General features: G+C 40.4%; 1 protein-coding gene across 5 annotated transcripts in view; it reads right to left on the bottom strand.

Annotated features, from left to right (window-relative positions):
- The window catches only part of MAGI2 (membrane associated guanylate kinase, WW and PDZ domain containing 2), a 974,764-nt gene that overhangs the window by 74,628 nt on the left and 878,301 nt on the right, over positions 1–21,835 (bottom strand). For all 5 annotated transcript variants that reach the window (XM_044280134.1, XM_044280136.1, XM_044280135.1 and 2 more), the window contains 4 exons: positions 10,424–10,609; positions 8,330–8,486; positions 6,302–6,542; positions 2,502–2,645 (listed from right to left, as the gene is read on the bottom strand). In XM_044280134.1, the coding sequence (XP_044136069.1) occupies positions 2,502–2,645; positions 6,302–6,542; positions 8,330–8,486; positions 10,424–10,609 (728 nt within the window). The remainder of the gene's footprint in view (positions 1–2,501; positions 2,646–6,301; positions 6,543–8,329; positions 8,487–10,423; positions 10,610–21,835) is intronic.

The following is a 21,835-nucleotide window of genomic DNA, read 5'->3' as shown; positions in this document are numbered from 1 at the left end:
TGGTTCTAATTTCATCTAATTTCAAGGTTATGTTCTATTGTGATGATGCCACAATACTATTTCATATCTCTCCTATATTGTTTTACTCTTTGGCTGGGTATTTATTTCAATTGTTAAGCTGTGTTTAAGGCCTCATGAACACAAAGTTAATTTTGGTCCGCATCCGATCCACATTTTTTAGATAGACCCATTTGCATCACCCACAGCATCTGGAGGCGCAAAAACCCTGAAAGTGCGCCAAGGATCAGGGGAACCAGATTCAGTATGAGGCAGTTTCTGTGCTCCTAAATGAACACAAGCTGCCGCACATTAGTTCCTTTGGAGCCCTTGTTTGTGGCAGGGCTCCATAGGGACATAGTAAAATACTCATAGATTCCAAATGCTGATGGTTGCTTGTTATAGTTCCCTATGGGGAAATTCTAAAATAAATAAAATAAAGGTATTTTAAAACATGAAAAAGAAAACAATCATTGCCCCTTTCCCCAAAATAAAAAATTTAAATTCCTAAACAATTTAAAAAAAATACACATCAATGCCCATACTATTAAGATCTAAACACATTTATCCCATGAGGCAAACAGCAAAATGGAAAAAAAAAAAATCATAATATGGCCAATTTGCCATTTTTTGGTCGCTTCACTTCCCACAAAAAAAATCTATAAAAAGTGATCAAAAAGTCATACACACCACAAAATGGTATCAATGAAAAGTACAGATCACCCTGTAAAACAGCTTTGCAAACATAACACAAACAGAACTACAAAAAAGGGTCAGAAAATGGTGACGAAAAGAATATATATTTTTTTAGTTTAAGTTTTTTTCAGTATGAAAATGCAAGAAAAACTATACAGATGTAGCATCTCCATAATCATCCTGACGTGGAGAATAGACTGCATAGGAACATTGTAAAAAAAAAAAAAACTGTTGCGGAATTGGTTTTTTATTTTTCAATTTCACCCCATTTGGATTTTTTTTTTTGCCAGCTCCCTACTACATTGTATGTAATATTAAGTGGTGGCACTAAAAAGTACAACTTATTCCACAAAAAGAAAGCCCTCATATGGTTTTGTGAACAAAAAAATAAAAAAGTTATGACTCTGGAAAGGCAGGGCGTGAAAAACGAAAATGAAAAAAATAAAAACATCCGGGGCTCAAAGGGTTAATAGCCCAGCTGTTTTGGTAAAATTTTGTATTGAACAGTTCCCACACATGCCGAGGAGCTCGGATGTTCATGAACTCTTGGCTCTCCCCACCCACCACCCTATGATTCTAGCTGGAAAAAAATTGTCGGTTAGCCATAGGGGACAGGAAAACCCAGGAGCTCATGAATATCAGAACTCACTGGCATGAAACTCTTAGCTGTTAGGACAACATATAACTTTTAATTTAATCAGAAAAGCAGGGATTATTGATGTACATCTATCAGTGTCATAGGAGCCTCATCTTGCCCATACCCAGCAACTATCACAAGTAGTTTTCTGTTCTGTACAAACACACAGCAAATCAGACCAGCTTTGAACTCACGAATAAGACCAGCTTTCTTCTCACCTTTGAATTCACAAAGTTGAGAATGTTTTTTAATATTTTAGCATTTTTTTTCCATTACAGATGGCACAACAAAATTTCAAATAAGAACCATATTTCCTTTTGCAGAACTGCTAGTTAGTATGGAAATAAAAATAATAAAATACTTCAAGAATAAACTTAGCAATTAGACTTGAATATGGAAATAAAAGCAAATTACCTTTTTCCCCATGACCTGATGGGGTGGGAAATTATGCCACAGTGTACTGCTGTGTTAATCGGCCATGCTTAACCTATTTATTCTTCCTGCTTGATTACAACAGCTTTTTACTCAACAGTATTCTCATTTACCACTTATTCCCCATGCTAACATACAAACGCCCAAACTTGCATTAAAAGGCAATAAACCGTTCAATCACGCAAAAGAATAAAGCTAGGAAACCTGCCTGTGGATTGTATATAAATCCATAAATAAATGAAAAAAATAGATTCTTAGCATACAACATAATAATTAAATTATGAAAATCTCTCTCAAAGTTTTTTCCCTTAATTGTAATGTAATGAATGATTCGTAAACTCCAAATATTAGGAATCGGCAAGTTGGACTGATTTGTGGCGGACATTAACAAAAAATATTACTGGAATATGCCACCAGCAAATTGGTCTCATTGCTAGAATGAAGTGGAAACAGTGCTAGAAATGAGTTGTGCCACTTGGTCTCCTGTTAGCTCAGCTCAGCATTCTTTTGCATCCTCATGGGCGGTCCATTATACTCAGTAAACTAACCATATAGCCTCTGTAGTAAGCAGAGAGAAGCTGACATGAAGTAGCAATGCATGTATCACTACCATTTGTATCTAGTGATATGCTATCAATATGTACAGTATACTGAGTCAACCCCTTTAATATCATAAAGTTGGGAGAAATTATTGACTTTATGGATAGAGGGATGGAGTAGATAGATAATAGTAACTTACCCTCATCCTCCCGTTCCGTATCGCAGGGCCATCCTCTGCAAGCCTTAACACATACAAATCCATCTTGTACTCTCTCCCACCACGTATGCTGAATCCAAAACCTTTAGCTCCCTTTTCCATCTCTACTGTGAAATAGTCATAATCCTGAAAATAAATGGGAAGCTTTTATTAAAGGTTTAAAGTTTGCTGTGGATAAATGCTCAGCATGATCTCACTACAACTGACCACATGTGCTATATTTAGCAAGAAAAAACCTCGTCTGATATTTTCCTTTCAAATGTTCATAAAGGAAGTAAGAGTTTGAAAATGAAAGGTGATGTCCTATATTTCCACTGTTTATGAAAAGTTAAGTGGTCAACAGAAGCAGAAAATAGAGAAACCTTTTTCCATGTTAATTACATTGCATCCATCAGAAATAAAACGTAAACGTAACCTCTTCCTGACAAAGCAATTTTCAGTTTTTGCGTTTTTATTTTTTGCTCCCTGCCTTCCTGGAGTCATAACTTTTTTTATTTTTCTGTTCACATAGCCGTATGAGGGCTTGTTTTTTGCATGACAAGTTGTACTTTCTAATGGCAACATTTTATATGGCAAACAATGTAGAGGGAAGCTGGGAAAAAAAAAACAGTTCCACCACAGTTTTATGGGAGTTCACTATATGCTACAACTGACTTGTGCTCTTCATTCTCCAGGTCAGTGCAATTGCAGCAATACTTGTATACCGGTAGTTTTTCTAGCATTTTAATACTAAAAAAAATAAAAACTTTTGAATTTTTTTGTTTGTTATTTTAATAGTTCAGTCTTTTTTGCAAGCGACAATGCCTATGATGTTATTTTTTTTAAATTGTTTACTTTGATTTTCATTTCAGAGAAAGGGGTAATTTGAATCTTGATCATTTATTTTATTTTTTATATTTTTCAAAACTTTTTTTAGATCCCAAATTGGACTTGGACCCTAACTTGCAATCATTAGATTGCAATTTGTAAAGAATAATACTTGTATAGAACACTATGGGGGTCATTTATTATACTGAAATATACCTATATTAGGTGTATTTAAGATGCAGATGGTGGCGTAATGGCTAGTTGCGCCGATATCTGCGACTTATTCCCACTCATGCCAGGTCTAAAATTGTGGGTCTGGCGTGGGCGAGGAAGGGGATGGGTTGGCAGGCCCGTATCAATCATCATTTTCTATGCCTGTTTTAGGCATAGAAAATGGTCTAAATGTAAGACCGCTAAGAAGCTGTCTTACATTTAGAACTGGCTCTGGATGCGCCAAAGTTATAGAGAGGCCAGCGCCTCTTCATAACTTTGGCGGATCCTCAGCCAGCTATAGGGCTTTATTAAGACTGGCATCTAAAACGTTGGTCTTAATAAATATGCCCCTATGTTAAAGTTTAGTGCTGCCATCTGCTGGCCTGAACTCTAATATACAAGCAATGAGCCTGGAAGCCTAGCACAGGCTCAGGCTCATTATTGTAAAGGAACGTCTTCCCCGATCTCTGCTGGGAGAGGTGTTCCTTAACCAGAAGCGCATGCTTCGGGGTTTTAGCCCTGTCAGTGTCACCGCCAGTTCTGTCAGAAGGTCTGGCAGACGTCCTTCTCTACCTCTTGCATAATGTTCTTTGTTTTGGTTTCACTTTCTCATCTCTTTTCCTTCTCCCAGGTGTCGCCTATTTAGACTAATCCTCTTCCTTTATATTCCCTCCCATACTGCCTCACTTTGCGGTTTATATTACTTCCTGGATTTAGTGTTCACTGCTGGAGGCTGCTGCTGCTGTTTGTTCAGATAAGTCCTTTCATGTATTGCGTTTCCTTGCTAGCTTGATTCTAGGTGACCCTGACTCCCTCCGTATTAAGTGAAGGGAGCCGGTGGTCGTGTCCCCTCACTATTATAGGGTTTTCAGGTGTCACACAGTCTTAGGTACGTGGGCATACAATCGTCTACCTTTGAGACCCTTGTATGTGCTTAGCAGTCAGGGAGAGCTCTAGGGGTTTTATAGGGGTCACCTATATGCTCCTTAGTTTGGGATCAAGCCAGTCGGACGTTTATTCATAACTTCCAGCTATCTGCAACATCATCCGTGACAGTCAGATGCCATGGTCACATTTGACCACGGTATCTGAGGGGTTCAATGACTCATTTTTACTGAATAAGGTACAAAACAATACACATAAAACTATGGCAGAATTGGATTTTTGGATTTTCCCCCCTCCACATCATAGGCAATATTAAATAGTGCCATTAGAAAGTGCAACTTGATCTCCAAAAAAACTGTCCTTATATGGTTATGTGAACGAAAAAAAAAAATTATTATGGCCCCGGAAAGGCAGGAAGTAAAAAATAAAAACACAAAAATGAAAAAACCCTGAGGTTTAAGGCCCCTTTCACACGAGCGTGTATTCCGCGTGGGTGCAATGCGTGATGCGAATGCATTGCACCTGCACGGAATCCAGACCCATTCATTTCAATGGGGCTGTGTATATGAACGTTGGTTTTCACGCATCACTTGAGCGTTGCATGAAAATCGCAGCATGTTCTATATTCTGCGATTTTCACGCAACGCTGGCCCCATAGAAGTGAATGGGGCTGCGTGAAAATCGCATCTTGCTTGCGGATGCGATTAGTTTTTCACGGATGGTTGCTAAGAGATGTTGTTTGTATACCTTCAGTTTTTTATCACGCGTGTGCAAAATGCATTAAATCGCATTACACTCCTGCGATAAAAACTGAACTGAACTCGATCGCAGGCAAAACTAATTGAACTTGCTTGCGAAATCGCGAATTTTCCCTGAACACATCTGCAAGGGTTAATGTTATCCTGAATGCCATAACATTATTGTATGAGTGGAAGATCAAGATACCATATACAGTATGTATTGTACAGTTGATTAACATTTAATATATAAAATTCATAAAAGGGGAAAAAAAATCTGTAGGTGTTTTTTTTAACTACAAAGTCATGTCATATTAGTATATAATATATGATTATTAAATATGCATGTAAAATGTACAGGAATCTGTTAGGGCGTACTTACAATATTCATTAAGGGGTGCTAATACTGGACAATCCTGAGCAGTATAAACGGTCAGCCCCTATGTTTGTCAGCACTGCTTACAGGGTTTCACGTGCTAGGATTGGAGTTTGATTCCAATCCGAGCTGTTAGCGTGGCTTTCAGTCACAATTGCCTTCCTGATGCTAATCTTGTAGGAACAGCAGCCATGTGCAGATTTATTCTGTCTTGTGCCATTTCTCTGCATTGTGCTATTCCTCTATTCCTGCTAAAACTTTATGAATAAATTGCCAACTATGTGTTACCAGTTGGGGGTGTCTCCCTGCAAATTCTGACATTGACCAATGAGGACTGAGTATGTCAAACTGCACACGGAGATACCCTTTTGACAAAGGGAATGGTAACATCCGTTTATTACCATTCCATTATTAGCAATTTATTCATAACTTTATTGCAGGAAAATCAGAAGAACTGCACAACATATAGGGTATAATAAAAGATGATCCAGATTTGTTATTGCATGGGAAATGCAAGTTAGTACTCAGGAGAGGTAACTTCTCGGTACATCTCCACAAATGTTTTCTAAATTTTCCTCTTAGTGTTTCTGTCATACAGTATTAAAAAAAGATATAAGATAAAAGGAAGCAAATCGAGTGTGTTTGCATTGCTTTTAAACATATTTTGTATACTGTACGTTTCTAAGCTTTGATAAACTACAACATTATAGGGTAAATTATACAGAACTGTTCAGAACTAGAGGTAAAAAAATGCAAATCCCTACCTGGAATTGCCGATAGTCAGGGAGTGGATATTGCCTAGTGTCAGGGGAATGTTGCCGATACTCTATTAGAGGAGGTTGCCTGTAGTCCATAGGGGGAGGTTGCTGGTAATCAACTACTGGTGGATGGCGGTATTCTACTGGAGGTTGCCTGTAGTCCGCTGATGGCTGACGGTAGTCCGTGTAGGGCGGCTGCCTTATGTCTGGTTTTACATCCTGTCTGGCTTTTACTTCTGACCTGTAGCTGCATAGTGATAAAATATTAGTCATATCAATGCTTGCTGTTATAACAATCGATTGAGCTTCAGCCACAAATTAGAGGATATTTACTTTTTCTTGATTTAATTTTAAGGACATCAGCCATAAACGGGTTGTGCAATAATAGGGTGTTTTGGTAAACCCTACCACTTGGCCGGACCTGTAAAGAGAAAATGACTTACCTGCTTTCTGGCGCTGGCTCCCCGCTCCTTCTGTTCCAGGGCTGTGTTGCCCCACTGTGCTCCTTATCTGCAAACATCCGGTTTGACATAGCCACAGCCAATCACTGGCCGTGGTGTTGACTGGCTCCCAGTCATCACAAATGGTTATATGATGCAAGGGGATGTGTTCACCATTGTGGCCAGTGATTAGAGTCATCAAACCATATGTTTTCAGCGTCGGGAAGCAGGTGAGTAATCCTCCCTTTACAGGTCCGGCCGGGTGTGTGTGGGGGGTGGTTTCCTAAAATCCACCCACCCATTCTTGCACCACCCATTTAAAGGAAACACGGTTGCTGAATTTGCTGTATTCTATTATCATATTCTACCATTTTCTGGTTATTCTTGGTTGTGCTTGGTTATATCCATGTGTGCATACAGACATTAATTGATATACTTTTATTTTTGAGCATGCATCTTTCTATATATACTTGTATTTACAGTTCTGTGCATTTTATAATAGTAAGCATACGAGAGCAGTCCAGTTTGGACTGGATTCAGAAGCATAAAATTTTCACATATCCTCTTAGGCCCCTTTCACATGGGACGAGAATTCCGCGCGGGTGCAATGCGTGAGGTGAACGCATTGCACCCACACTGAATCTGGACCCATTCACTTTAATGGGGCTGTGCACATGAGCGGTGATTTTCACTTGTGCGTTGTGTGAAAATCGCAGCAAGCTCTATATTGTGCGTTTTTCACGCAACGCAGGACCCAAAGAAGTGAATGGGGCTGCATGAAAATCGCAAGCATCTGCAAGCAAGTGGAGATGTGGTGCGATTTTCACGCATGGTTGCTAGGTGATGATCGGGATGGGGGCAATTTTTATTATTTTCCCTTATAACAATATAAGGGAAAATAATAGCATTCTTAATACAGAATGCTAAGTAAATTAGGGATGGAGGGGTTAAAAAAATAAAATTAAACTCACCTCATCCACTTGTTCGCGCAGCCCGGCTCGTCTTCTTTCCTCTTCTTTGAGGACCTGGGAGAAAAAGGACCTTTGGTGACGTCACTACGCTCATCACATGGTCCATCACCATGTGATGGACCATGTGACAGACCATGTGATGAGCGCAGTGATGTCACCAAAGGTCCTTTTCTCCCAGGTCCTCAAAGAAGAAGAAAGAAGACAAGCCGGGCTGCGTGAACAAGTGGATGAGGTATGTTTAATAAAAAAAAAATATTTAACCCCTCCATCCCTAATTTACTTAGCATTCTGTATTAAGAATGCTATTATTTTCCCTTATAACCATGTTATAAGGGAAAATATTAAAATCTACAGAATACTTAACCCAAACCCGAACTTCAATAAAGAAGTCCAGGTTCGGGTCTGGGTACCAAACATGGCGATTTTTCTCACATGCGTGCAAAACACTTTGCATTTGTGCAGAAAAATCGTGCATTTTCACGCAACGCACCAGCATCCTATCCGGCCCTCACCCGCGAGAAAGAGGCCTTAGAATATAGTTATCTCAGTTGTAATATGATTTTATAAAAGAGGAAAATAAATAAGCAAACAGTACTGAATTAAACTAGTCCATAAGTTTGTACCTGCTTTCATGGCCTTGTAACTGTAGAGGCTGTGGAGGCAGTGGCTGCGCTACTGGGCTGTGTTGAGCTACTGGACTCTGTTGCGCCATAGGGCTGTGCTGTTGCGCCATTGGACTCTGCTTTTCTGAACTCGGAGCAGAAGCGGGACTGTTTAGTTCTGTGAAGCCAATAACATCAATCGGTAAAACGGTGAACGTTATGAGAAGTAACCTAAACACTATGTATAAATAAATCAATGGTCAAAACAGATATCTCTCCGATGATCTACTTATACCGAGGATTTTTGCTATAATAAGGGGGCATCCTCCATGTCTAGAGGAAGGAAATAGAGATGAAAGAATTTGTTGATGCAGATTAGTTGGCCGAACCTTTGCGCATGTGCCACTGCTCACAGGTGTGAGTTTTTCAGAACTGAATGAGATGTCTGGCCCTGTAATCAAGTGGTCACTCGAGTGTCTGTAGCTGTGGGGATACTCCCTCACAGGTATAAAAAAATTTCAGATGAACAAATTGATTTGCTCATCCCTAGAAAGAAGGTTTCTACACTAACATCGAAGGAGATTCTTTACTGTAAGGGAAGAACATTAACTTAGTGGTTAGTAGTGGTTAGTGCATAACGGAAACCAGACGGATCCGTTATGCTTGGCCATAGACTTCTTTTATGATGGATAAAAATGGAATTCCTTTTAAATGCTTCCGTTTTGCATTCCGTCTACGAATTCTAGTCTAGGTCAGCTCTATATACAGTAAGTAAAATACTGTAAGAGCAGTGAGACTAAGAAGCTCTCCAGAGAAGGAAGTGATGGTGAACTCTAAAAAGGTGCCTGGATGCATATATTTAGGGTGACAGTATTACAGTCACTAGTTATTATAGTCACTAAATTACTGGAGAAGGGTCACTGATCCAGGGAATTATTCCAGTTAAGTCAGATTTGCAGTCGGGAAGGAATTTTTTTTAGCCCTAGGATGACGAAAATTGGCTTCTTGGGCGTTTTTTTTTGCCTTTCTCTCAATTAACTTTGCCGGATCATAGGCTGAACTGGGTGGACATAAGGCTTTTTCAGCTTTACAAACTATTTAAATACGTTACCTAGTATGCCACCATTTTTTTTAAACATTTCAAATAAGATGTATGAATGTATGAAACAGGTACAGTGGTCATTGTGTAAAACTGATGTAAAATTAAAAATTAAAGAAAATGTTAAATGTGTTCCATTTCAGTTAAAATGTCTGTAATCGTGCATGCTTCAGTTACATTTCCAACCTCTCTTTTCTAAATTGTTGTGACATCTCAAGTACATTATGTCCCCAAACATCCACATAGCTACAATAACTGTGCTATACTGTAAGTGATGACACGTCCAAGTTTACTTTCACAAAACATTATCTCCTCTTCCATTTCACAATTACCATATAATGCTTTCCAATATTTTCATTTATAGATATCACCTGTTATTATCAAATAAATTCAAGTAACAAACCACATTTAACCAAAAATTTAGTTTTCATTTACTTAAACTTGAATGTGTTAACAGCAAACCACAAAATCACAACTATTTCACAGTACACCGGATTAGGAGGTTCCTAGAGACATTAAATTGTCTTGTCATTGGAACCAAGGTACAAACTTCCTGCAAGATAAAAAACTTTGTATATTGGGATATGTTTAGTTCACTTTTATATGGCCTACTTATATGCTATGTGTCACCTAAGTATTTCTGTTTGGTGGATAGGTGAATGCTGGTAATATGCTTGGCTTTCTGGGGAATGTTTTACTGGCTTTCTGCATCAGTTGTTGTCTCATGCTACTCAGGATTACATCAAACGGAAGGGATGAATACCAAATTGCTTAGTAATACGCATGATCAATAATACTAAAGACTTGATACATTGTGAATTGTACTATAAAAGTCATCAAAATCAATTATATGAAACCTTGAGGCCAGAAAAAGAATTACCAATCACCATTACAAACAGTCATTTACCAATTGCAACATATTAGTACCAAGAAAGCAAACATAAAAATCTAATTCAAAAGTTGGCAGCATTTAGACCTTGATGGGTAGTATTCTGAAAAGGTGATAGGATTCTTACCCTCCTGAGGAATAATGCATAGCGTCACACTTAACCCTGCATCTTTAATCAGTTTTACAATATCTGCATGAGGCATGTTGATGATAGATTGACTATTCACAGCTAAGATCCGGTCTCCAACTTTCAACTTCCCACAGCGATCAGCAGGGCTTCCCTCAATAATTCGACCAATTTTATGCGGTACAGCTGAAAAACAATCATACCAATTATACTGTGATGAGCATTACTCTACATCCACCATAACATTTCTAACTACTTTGTTAATACACTTACTCCCTTGATAGGCTTTTCCTATATAATTTTTACATAAAAAAAATACTGAGATATTCATTCTAAATATTAGCGCATACACACAGATATAACACTCCTTTTTTAGGCAATGCAAAAGGTGAAATCTGTAGCAAGTCTGAATAAAAATCCACAGGAAAATAAACTAGACAGCGGTATATCCATGGGCCCTACAGGGATTCTTTGACCACCATGACCACCATCAACACCAAATGGAAAAATGTATTATCTTTATGGAGTTTATTTCACTAGTTGTGTCTTTTCCTCTCTTTATTGGTCTTAATGCTCTGCATTCCATTATTTGCTATCGCTTTCCTCCTCCTCTAAACTCCATTATTTTGCTCTTGATGCTTCATTTACAATTATGCGCATTCACACGACCGCGCCGTGTTTTGCGGTCTGCAAAATAGAGATGTTGCACGTGTGCATTCTGCAGTTTGCGGAACGGAATGGGCGGCCCATTATGGAAATGCCTATTCTTGTCCGCGGAATGGAACAACGGATGGGGACAGTGGGCTGTCCGCATGTTTTGCAGCCCCATTTAAATGAATGGGTCCTCATCCGTTCCGCTAAATTGCGGAACGGATGCAGACTCATTCATATGGTCACGTGAATAAGCCCTTATCCTGTCTTTGGCAGTGGAAATAGCCCCCCTTAGTTACTTGGCCTCATAGCTGCAGGCAAGACTACTACCCTGGCATTATACCTATGGCACTAGATTATGTTGAATGATCTTCAGCATAATCCTGCCAGTATGTGATAAGAGAAATATTATATTTGCTTTACATTATCATATTTTTGCAATACTACATTTCTCCACTTAAATAATTTTCTCATTTTCTAACAAGTGCTTTTTGTATCCATGTAAAGCATTTAATGCAGCACTCATTCAGAAGAACAGTTCATTTACATATTACACCTGTGCATCAACTGCTTTAGAAAACACTCATTCATCAGTGCTTCCCTTTGTACAGCACAGAATTATTATTTTTGACAGTTGACTTCACAGATAAGCACTCTCAGGATGACAGTGCATTTGGCATGCTTATTTAAGAATAAATCAAGCAGGAAGCAAACTCCTTTGTAATCCCGATATATTTGTTGTAGGCCTAAAGGATTACTTTATGACAAAATGATTGATTTAAATTTAAGAATCGTTCTATAGACAGGACACTTACTGATGAAATGAACTCACAGAAGTATTGAATTTCTTCTAAAGATATAGTGTGCCTTCACAAACTGAATGAACCAAGGAGTCACGGTCTGTATTGATGACATAAAATGGAATGCCAAATAACAGGGCAAAATCCATTTTATGTGAAAGTTTCCGAATAGAGAGACAGATTAGGATACATCAGCTATGCTCAAAAGAATGGTTAATCCCGAATAACACATATCTAAATAGCGTTTACTAAATGGTCCCAGAGGACAAAGTGATTTCAATACATTGATAAGCCGAAGAAATCCAGTGAGATGACAGAAAGAAGATTGATAAGATATCATACAATACTGAAAATCAAAAACTACTTTACATGTATAAGGAAATAAGGTATGTCAAGTAAAGAATTGAGAACCTATTCAAGTAAATGGGACTGAGCTACGTGATCGATGGTCGTGATGTCACTAGCCTAGGATTTGTAACTGAGCTGTGGCTAGGCTACGGGACCAATGGTTGTGATGTCACTAGCCTAGGTTAATCCGTGAGAAGGCCATGGTGCTTACAGGAGTGGCAGGACCTTCTCAAACCACAAATCAGATGCTAACAACCTATCCAGAGTTGGATAACCTCTTTAACTAAAGCTTGGGAAATCATCGCAATCATTGGCAAAATTGTATAACCGTGGTCAAATATTTAGATTTTATAACACACTTGCAATGAAACATGAAGTCATTCCAACATACTACTACATAAATGCCTAGTAAAGAATGTAGACCATATTACTTTAGTAGTTATTATTTTACCTATTAAAATTTAAATCAGGGTGAGGCCTGACAATTGTAACTTGTGGGTTCACTGTGAATTGGTACATGTTAAAAATCTGAAGAATCATGTGGCCAAAAAGGTGGATTGAATTACTGCTACAATTTTTTTTTGGGAATTTCAAAAAATGTTTAGCCACACAAGTATTTTGTTTGTAAGGATATTAAACAAAATGCATTAAGAAGCATCTATTGGCAGGATGAACCGCATTAAACCAGGTAAATTGCCTGGTACTGTTAGTTTTATATTATGTACAGTATGTATACTATTTTAGATGTACAGCAACCTGGATTTAATGGGGCTTAAACATGAATAATAAAAATAATTTAAATGATACCTAAAATCTGTTGCGGCGTTCCCAAAAATAAAGATTTTTATTCTTCAAGCATATTCATCAAAGAACATGGCTAAATCTGGAAAGCTGAGGTTCTTGGAGGGGCTAGGCTCTGGCCCTCTGTGAAAATATATACTGATCCCCTAAGGGACAAAGTTTTACCCCTTTGTCCCTTAGGGGGATCAGTATACATTTTCACTTACTATTGGGAGTAACTCGTCAAACACCACATTTTGACGATTATAGATTTGTTGTTCTGTCCCATTTATATAAATAAAAAAGGGGTTTTCTCTGGAATATAGACAGGAATAATTTTAAACAGCAAGGTCAACTCTTTCAGGCAGTATGTCTGTTGATCTTGCTAAAAGGTGCCCTTAAAGGCTACAGTATGTATACCTTCAGGGCAATTTTTTTAATGATTGTATTTTACTCATTTTCGGCTAAAAATCTTTTTTTCAATTGGTCTTTATTTAAAAAAAATTGAGCCATTCTGTCACAAAGGGTTAACTGTTTTTCTAGCTGTGTGCAACCTACTTTCACTTTGTGCAGTTTATCTAATAAACCTCATCTCTAAATTACTAAGAGGTCATAAACACTTATTTAAGCCCCATTCTTATCAGTAAGAGAAGTGTTTTTAAGGTCTGAGAGTAGAGCTAAGGAGCCCATCAGCTAGCTGTCTGATGGAGCAGATAGAAAATTCAGCTCTGTGCAGAGAAAAGGACTCCAGATTTTTAATAAAGACCAATTGAAAAAAAAAAAAAGATTTTTAGCTCATAAAGAGCATAATGTATTAATAAAAAAATTGCCCCAAAGGTGTACACAGCCCTTATAGCTTTCCCACATTCAAGGAAAAAACACAAAAAAACTGTGTACCAGCAAAACAAGTCATTGCATGTACTTCAGTAATACAGGTATTTTACCAGTTAAATACCCATTTTGATTGGCATAGATGTTTGTTTCTCAAATGCAGTTTCAAATTCCAACAGGCCAGCAAAGATTAAGTCTACTTTCATACCAGCGACACTAGGATCCGGCCAACTGATCTGGCACACAATGCTGGGAATCGGCTGGACAAAAACCGCAGCATAGAGCAGTTTGTATCCGTCCAATTCTCTCAATTTTTTGCTGGAATGTGGCCGAATCTACGCCGGGTCCCATTATACTAGAGGTGTGAAAGTAGCCTAAAGTATGTTTCAAATATCGTAACCTCAGGACATTGTAACTTGAGGATGCAGTAATATAGTAAGCATGGTAGCATACAGAAGCATATATATGAAAATAAACCAAAAAGCAAAGCAAATACATGAAAACAGGAACATAAGGAAAACCTAAAGTCTTCAAGGAACACGAGTAGCGAATTATACATTCACAGGTTGTGTTATCAATTTAGCGTATGTTGTAGTTGTGAAAATAAGGATGTGACAGTTTACATAAAATAAGTTTGCAAAATGAAATGCTATAAGTAAATGTGAGAGTTTACATAGCACTAGTACTAAAAGATAGTGTTGGGCGAGCATGCTTGGCCAAACACTAGTTCAGCTCGAGCATCGCAATGCTCGGCACGTTGCTGTGTTTGGCCGAATACCGCGTGTGCTCGATCGAGATGCTCGGGTCTCCTCCCCGCACGTTTGTTGGCTGCTACACAGCCAATAAACGTGCAGGTAAGTACTGCCCTTCACTGTAATGCCGTAGCCATGTTGGTTGCTGACATTACAGTGATTGGCTATATAGCACCCAATGACACGTGTTCGGCTCAGTATTAGTCAGGGAGAGCTGGAGAGCAGAAGGGAGAAATAGTGTAGGGATTGAAATAGCAATATTTTCGTTTTTATACTTGTTATAGACCCAGAAGTCCTTTTAGGGACTATTGTGTGTGGCAGCAAAATATATTTTTAGTGCAACCTGCGCTAAATTGCTAAAACTTGTTAGAGACCCAAAAGTCCTTTTAAGGACTATAGTTGTATCTGGCAGCAATATATATTTTTAGCGCAACCTGCGCTAAATAGCTTGCAATTGTTTGGCCACTGCAGACAGCTACATTATCTGCGCTACATCTCCTGTCTAACGTGTGCCCAGCCTAAAAATATCTGTGACATGCAGTGTACTTTTTCCGTAGACAGTGTCCGTTGCGGACAGTTATATTACCTGCGCTACATCTCCAGTATAACATTAGCGCATCCGAAATATCTGTGACATTCTGCGTAATTTTTTTCGCCGCTGGTGACAGCGACATTATCTGCGCTACATCTCCTGTGTAACAAGTGTGCAGCCTAAAAATATCTGTTACATCCAGTGCGCTTTTTCCGTAGACGGTGTTCGCTGCGGACATTACCTGCGCTACATCTCCTGTATAACGTTTGCGTATCCGAAATATCAGTGACATTCAGTCAAATTTTTTTGCTGCTGCTGGCAGCGACATTACCTGCGCTACATCATCTGTATGTTCGCCCATCCTAAAAATCAGTGACATTAATTTAGTGTAATTTTTTATTAGCAGCTGGTGACAGCGACATTACTTGAGCTTTACCTCCTGTTTAATGTGTGCGCATCCTAAATATCAGTGACATTCAATCACTGTAATTTTTTATTAGGCGGTGGTGACGGCAACATTACATGCGCTATACCTCCTGCATAATGTGTGCGCATCCTAAATATCAGTGACATTCAATCACTGTAATTTTTTATTAGGCGGTGGTGACGGCAACATTACATGCGCTATACCTCCTGTTTAACGTGTGCGCATCCTAAATATCAGTGACATTCTTTCAGTGTAAAAGCACCCTAATAAGTGGGCCGAATGCCTGAGTCTACAACCAGTGTCTACGGGTCACATCACTGCCTCCTCTTCCCCTGTGTTACGTGGTGGCCAATCCCATGTCCAAGACGCAGGCCCGGATGCCTTTCGCCATGCACCTGGACCTTCACAAGCACCATCAGCTAGCACACCCACTTCTGTGTCCCAGCGCAGCGTACAGATGTCTATACCCCAGGCCTTTGAACAAAAGCGCAAATACCCAGCCACCCACCCACAGACCATAGCACTAAATGCGCACCTTTCCAAATTGCTGGCCCTGGAAATGTTGCCATTTAGGCTTGTGGACATTGAGGCTTTCCGCAGCCTGATGGCGGCGGCTGTACCGCAGTACTCTTCCCCAGCCACCAATATTTTTCACGGTGTGCAGTCCCAGCATTACACCAGCATGTGCCCCGTAACATCACCCGTGCCCTTACGAACGCAGTTATTGGGAAGGTCCACTTAACGACTGACACATGGACAAGTGCTTTTGGCCAGGGACGCTACATTTCCCTGACGGCACACTGGGTGAACGTTGTGGAGGCCGGGAGCGAGTCGTACCCTGGGATGGCATTGGTACTACCGACGCCAAGGTTTGCAGGCCCTACTTCCATCAGAGTTTCCACCACCATCTACGTTAGTGGCTGCAACCCCCCCTTCTCCTCCTCCGCCTCCTCCTCCACTTCCACCCCTGAATTATTATCTTGCAGCACCAGTCAGACATCAGTCAGTAGCTGGAAGCAGTGTAGCACTGCAGTGGGGATGCGGCAACAGGCCGTGCTTAAACTGATCTGCTTAGGTGACAAACAGCGCACCGCCGCAGAGCTGTAGCAGGGGATAAGGGACCAGACTAGGTTGTGGCTCTCGCCACTCAACCTAGAACCAAGCATGGTTGTGTCTGATAATGGCCATAACTTGGTGGCAGCTTTGGAGCTGGGCAAGCTCACACACATACCAAGCCTAGCCCACGTGTTCAACCTAGTGGTCAGCGGTTTCTCAAAACCTACCCCAGTTTGCCTGAACTACTGGTGAAGGCTGCCTTTCCCGTGACCCTTGCGTTGTACGCTTTTTAGCCGACACCAATTACTGGTTGTTCACCCTTTTCGACCCCCGCTACAAAGAGAACTTCTCATGTCTCATTCATGTGGTGGAGAGGACGAGCAAAAGGGTGCAATACCAGAACGTCCTTGTGGAAAAATTGCTCCAAATATTTCCAGCTGACAACGCTGGCTGCAGAGTACGTAGTTCCTTGGCCAACCGAGGAGGGGAGACGAGGGGAACACACAGCATTTCCAACAGAGGCAGGGCAACACTCTCCAAGGCCTGGGACAGTTTTATGACACCCTGCCAGCACCCTCAACCTAGTGCGTGGCCTAGTGTCACAAGGAGGGAAACATTTTGGAAGATGGTGAAGGAGTACATAGCAGACCAGACTGGACCGTGTCAGCGTCCTCAGTGATCCCTGTGTGTCTTACAACTATTAGGTTTTTCAAGCTGGACACGTGGCACGAACTGGCGCTCTACGCCTTGGAGGTGCTGGCCTGCCCCGCCACCAGCGTTTTGTCAGAGCGTGTATTTAGTGCTGCTGGGGGCATAATAACTGATAAGCGCATCCGCCTGTCAACTGAAAATGCTGAGCGGTTGACTCTTGAACAATGAACAAGTCCTGGATTGCCCCTGACTTCTCTACTCCACCATAGGAAAGCGGCTGAACATAAAGGCACTGTAAATGTGGCCTTTATGGTGTATTGAATACACTGTATTCCCATGCACCCCTTCCGCCACTAAAAAGGGTGTATGGTTCAATTTCCCGTTTCTCTCCTCCTCCATCATATCAACATGCTTATTAGGCTGCCCTCGCTCCTAATGTTTTTGAGGGTCAGCTCAGCAGCAGGCCCTCACCCATAATGTTTTAGAGGGTCACCAGCAGGCCTTCACCCATAATGTTTTTGAGGGTCTACAGCAGGCCCTCAACCATAATGTTTTAGAGGGTCAGCTCAGCAGCAGACCCTCGCTCCTAAATTTATAGATGGTCAGCTCGGCAGCAGGCCCTCGCCCACATCATTTTTTAGATGGTCAGCTCGCAGCAGGCCCTCGTCCACAACATTTTTTAGATGGTCAGCTTGGCAGCAGACCCTCACCCCTAAATTTTTAGATGGTCAGCTCGGCAGCAGGCCCTCGCCCACGTAATTTTTTAGATGTCAGCTCGGCAGCAGGCCCTCGTCCACAAAATTTTTTAGATGGTCATCTTGGCAGCAGGCCCCCACCCATAATTTTTTTTATATGGTCAGCTCGGTAGCAGGCCCTTGCCAACAAAATGTTTTAAATGGTCAGCTCGGCAGCAGGCCCTTGCCCATAATGTTTTTGATGGTCAGCTCGGCAGCAGGCCCTCGCCCACAAAATTTTTCTACATGGTCAGCTCAGTAGCAGTCCCTCGCTCACAACATTTTTTAGATGGTCAGCTCGGCAGCAGGCTCTCACCCTTAATGTTTTAGATGGTCAGATCAGTAGCAGGCCCTTGCCCCTAATGTTTTAGAGGGTCACCAGCAGGCCCTTGCTCCTAATGATTTTGAGGGTCACCAGCAGGCCAGCAATCATAATTTTTCAAGGGTGTGTATGATGTCCTCCTTTATGTGTAATAAAGAGTGTATTGGAGTGCCGGTTTCTTGAATTTTGGCAGCCCTTTCCCTTAGTGCATAGGCTTTATAAGTGTAGGAGTCCCACTACCTGAAAAATTGTACCACAATGTGAATGAGGCTCTCCTTTATGTGATATACAGGTTATATTGGAGTGCCTCTTCCTTGTAATTTTTGGCAGCACTTGCACTTTTTATACAAGTAAATATACAGGAAAGAATGTTTCCTAACAATTTCTCCTCTAAAAACAATTTTATCTTCAGTTTTGTGCGTATTGTTGTCAGTCTGTAAAAGTGGCGTACTACTCGGACAACATCGTTCCCAGCAGCGACCTGGGAGTCCAAGATGCATCCAGACATCCTCCCCATGCTGTTCCCGAACCATTTCAGTGGTGTTTCCATCAATTTCTGACCTTTTACTACGAACCAGACACCCTCCCCTCTTCAGAGCAGGGGGTGCCTGGTTTAATGCTCGGGTTCTCCCATTCACTTCCATTGTGCTTGGGTTCTCTGAAGATCACCCAAGCATCCCGAGGTGTTCTACTCGAGCACCCGAGCACTTTGGTGCTCGACCAACACTACTAAAAGACTATAAGGACATATTTCTATTTTATCTTGAGCTAATAGATGCATTGTCACTGGCCAATATATTACACAACATAAAATACTTCAGTCTCTTGGACCCTGTTCACCGAAAATAATACTCTCAAAAAGTCCCATTGGTCTTACTCTCAGCTTTTTATTATACAGTATATTAATCTCCCTCACGGTTTTTCTAGGCGGACTCTTTAATCTCATCTGCTCTATTTATTGAGTACCAATACCTTGGACCACGGGGATTTACATTTTTAGTAGAAACAAATTGACTTTATGGAGAAGCTGAAAAACAGAAATATTGTGCAACATAAAGTTCTAAATCAATATATACAGAAAGTTGGAAGGGGAAATAAAAGCTGCATATAATCCATTGGTTTAGAAATATAGCAATTAAATATAGACTGCAATAAGACTGCAGTGATAAATCATCATGGACTAAACTAGTGCTAAATTCCAACTATTCAGTTCTATGTTTTAGAGAGTTTCTGTTCTGTAATTTAATAAATAGAGATGAGCGAATTGAAGCTGATGAAGTGGAATTGGATTCGAATTTCAGGAAAAATTTGATTCGAACCGAATCCGAATTTCCTCTCGCTACGTGGTAATAAATCACATTTTTTCCTAAAATGGCTGCTGCACGTGTGAGGACAAGGAAGAAAGGAACTATGGTAAGGCAGGATCACCCATAATGCCATGCATGCAGCCAATCAGCAGCCAGCCAGCCCTGTAATGTCAACGCCCTATAAATAGCCTCAGCCATCTTAGATTCTGCCATCTACCAGAGTACTTAGTGCAGATGCTAGGGACAGTGTTATAAAAAACGTCATTGTGCTAAAAAAAACTATTTACTAGTGCAGGGGAAGATTATTCAAGGTGTAGGGAAAGGATAGGGAGGAATCATTCCACAGCTTTTGTGTTGAACAGGGTTCAGTAGGGGAGGTTACAACCTGGATAATAGGAACAATCCTATTACACCTTGCTGCACTGACTGGGGATCCAAACTGCCATTATACAGCTCTGTAATTCCAGCAAACTGTTCTTATTAGGGTGCAAGTGCAGATTGATACAGGCATTAACAGGGTTTATTACAAGGAAATAAAATTAATACAAATAAGTCACAGGGGCCTGATGGGATACACCCAAAGCTATTAAAAGATCTTAGCGGTGAACTAGCAAACCTATTAACAGATTTATTTAACCAATCACTGGTAACAGGAGTTGTCCCAGAAGATTGGAAATTAGCAAATGTTGTGCCCATTCACAAGAACGGTAGTAGGAAGGAATCGGGGCAACTATAGGCCAGTAAGCCTGACATCAATAGTGGGGAAATGGAAACCGTACTTAAGGAGAGGATTGTGGAACATCTAAAATCGCATGGATTGAAAGATGAAAAACAGCATGAGTTTACTTCAGGGAGATCATGTCAAACTAATCTTATAGATTTTTTTGATTGGGTGACTAAAATATTAGATGGCGGAGGTGCAGTAGACATCGCTTATCTAGACTTTAGTAAGGCTTTTGATACTGTCCCACATAGAAGGCTTATCAATAAATTACAGTCTTTGTGCTTGGACTCCCATATTGTTGAATGGATTAGGCAGTGGCTGAGGGACAGACAACAGAGGGTTGTAGTCAATGGGGTATATTCAGACCATGGCCTTGTTACCAGTGGGGTACCTCAGGGATCTGTTCTGGGACCCATATTGTTTAATATCTTTATCAGCGAAATTGTAGAAGGCCTCAATGGTAAGGTGTGTCTTTTTGCTGATGACACAAAGATTTGTAACAGGGTTGATGTTCCTGGAGGGATACACCAAATGGAAAAGAATTTAGGAAAACTAGAGGAATGGTTAAAAACCTGGGGTGTAAAAACCCAAGAGCAGAAGATAAAATCAGTGATACAGTCCTAACCTCAGTATCTGAGGAAAGGGATTTAGGGGTCATTATTTCAGAAGACTTAAAGATAGGCAGACAATGTCATAGAGCAGCAGGAAATGCTAGCAGAATGCTTGGGTGTATAGGGAGAGGCATTACCAGTAGAAAGAGGGAGGTGCTCATGCCGCTCTACAGAGCACTAGTGAGACCTCATTTGGAGTATTGTGCGCAGTACTGGAGACCATATCTCCAGAAGGATACTTTGTAGAGAGTTCAGAGAAGAGCAACTAAACTAGTACATGGATTGCAGGATAAAACTTACCAGGAAAGGATTAAAGGACCTTAACATGTATAGCTTGGAAGAAAGACGAGACAGAGGGGATTCGATAGAAACTTTTAAATACATAAAGGGAATCAACAAGGTAAAAGAGGAGAGAATATTTTAAAGAAGAAAAACTGCTACAAGAGGACATAGTTTTAAATTAGAGGGGCAAAGGTTTAAAAGTAATATCAGGAAGTATTACTTTACTGAGAGAGTGGTGGATGCATGGAATAGCCTTCCTGCAGAAGTGGTAGCTGCAAATACAGTGCAGAAGTTTAAGCATGCATGGGATAGGCACAAGGCCATCCTTCATATAACATAGGGCCAGGGGCCATCCATAGTATTCAGTATATTGGGCAGACTAGATGGGCCAAATGGTTCTTATCTGCCGACACATTCTATGTTTCTAAATATTTATATGTCTTATTTGCCCTTGTGCGGTGCAGTTATATGTTCTAAAACATTTTTTGGCTTGTATTAGTGGGAAATAAGGGCTTATTAGCAGTTGTGTGGTGAAGTTCTAAAATTACAGCGGTGCAGTAATCTGTTCTAATGCCTTTTGTTGTGTGTACTCATGGAAAAATAT

This window comes from Bufo gargarizans, chromosome 2 (genome assembly GCF_014858855.1).
Source record: "Bufo gargarizans isolate SCDJY-AF-19 chromosome 2, ASM1485885v1, whole genome shotgun sequence".
NCBI lineage: Eukaryota > Metazoa > Chordata > Amphibia > Anura > Bufonidae > Bufo > Bufo gargarizans.
This window is presented reverse-complemented; position numbering and strand designations above follow the sequence as displayed.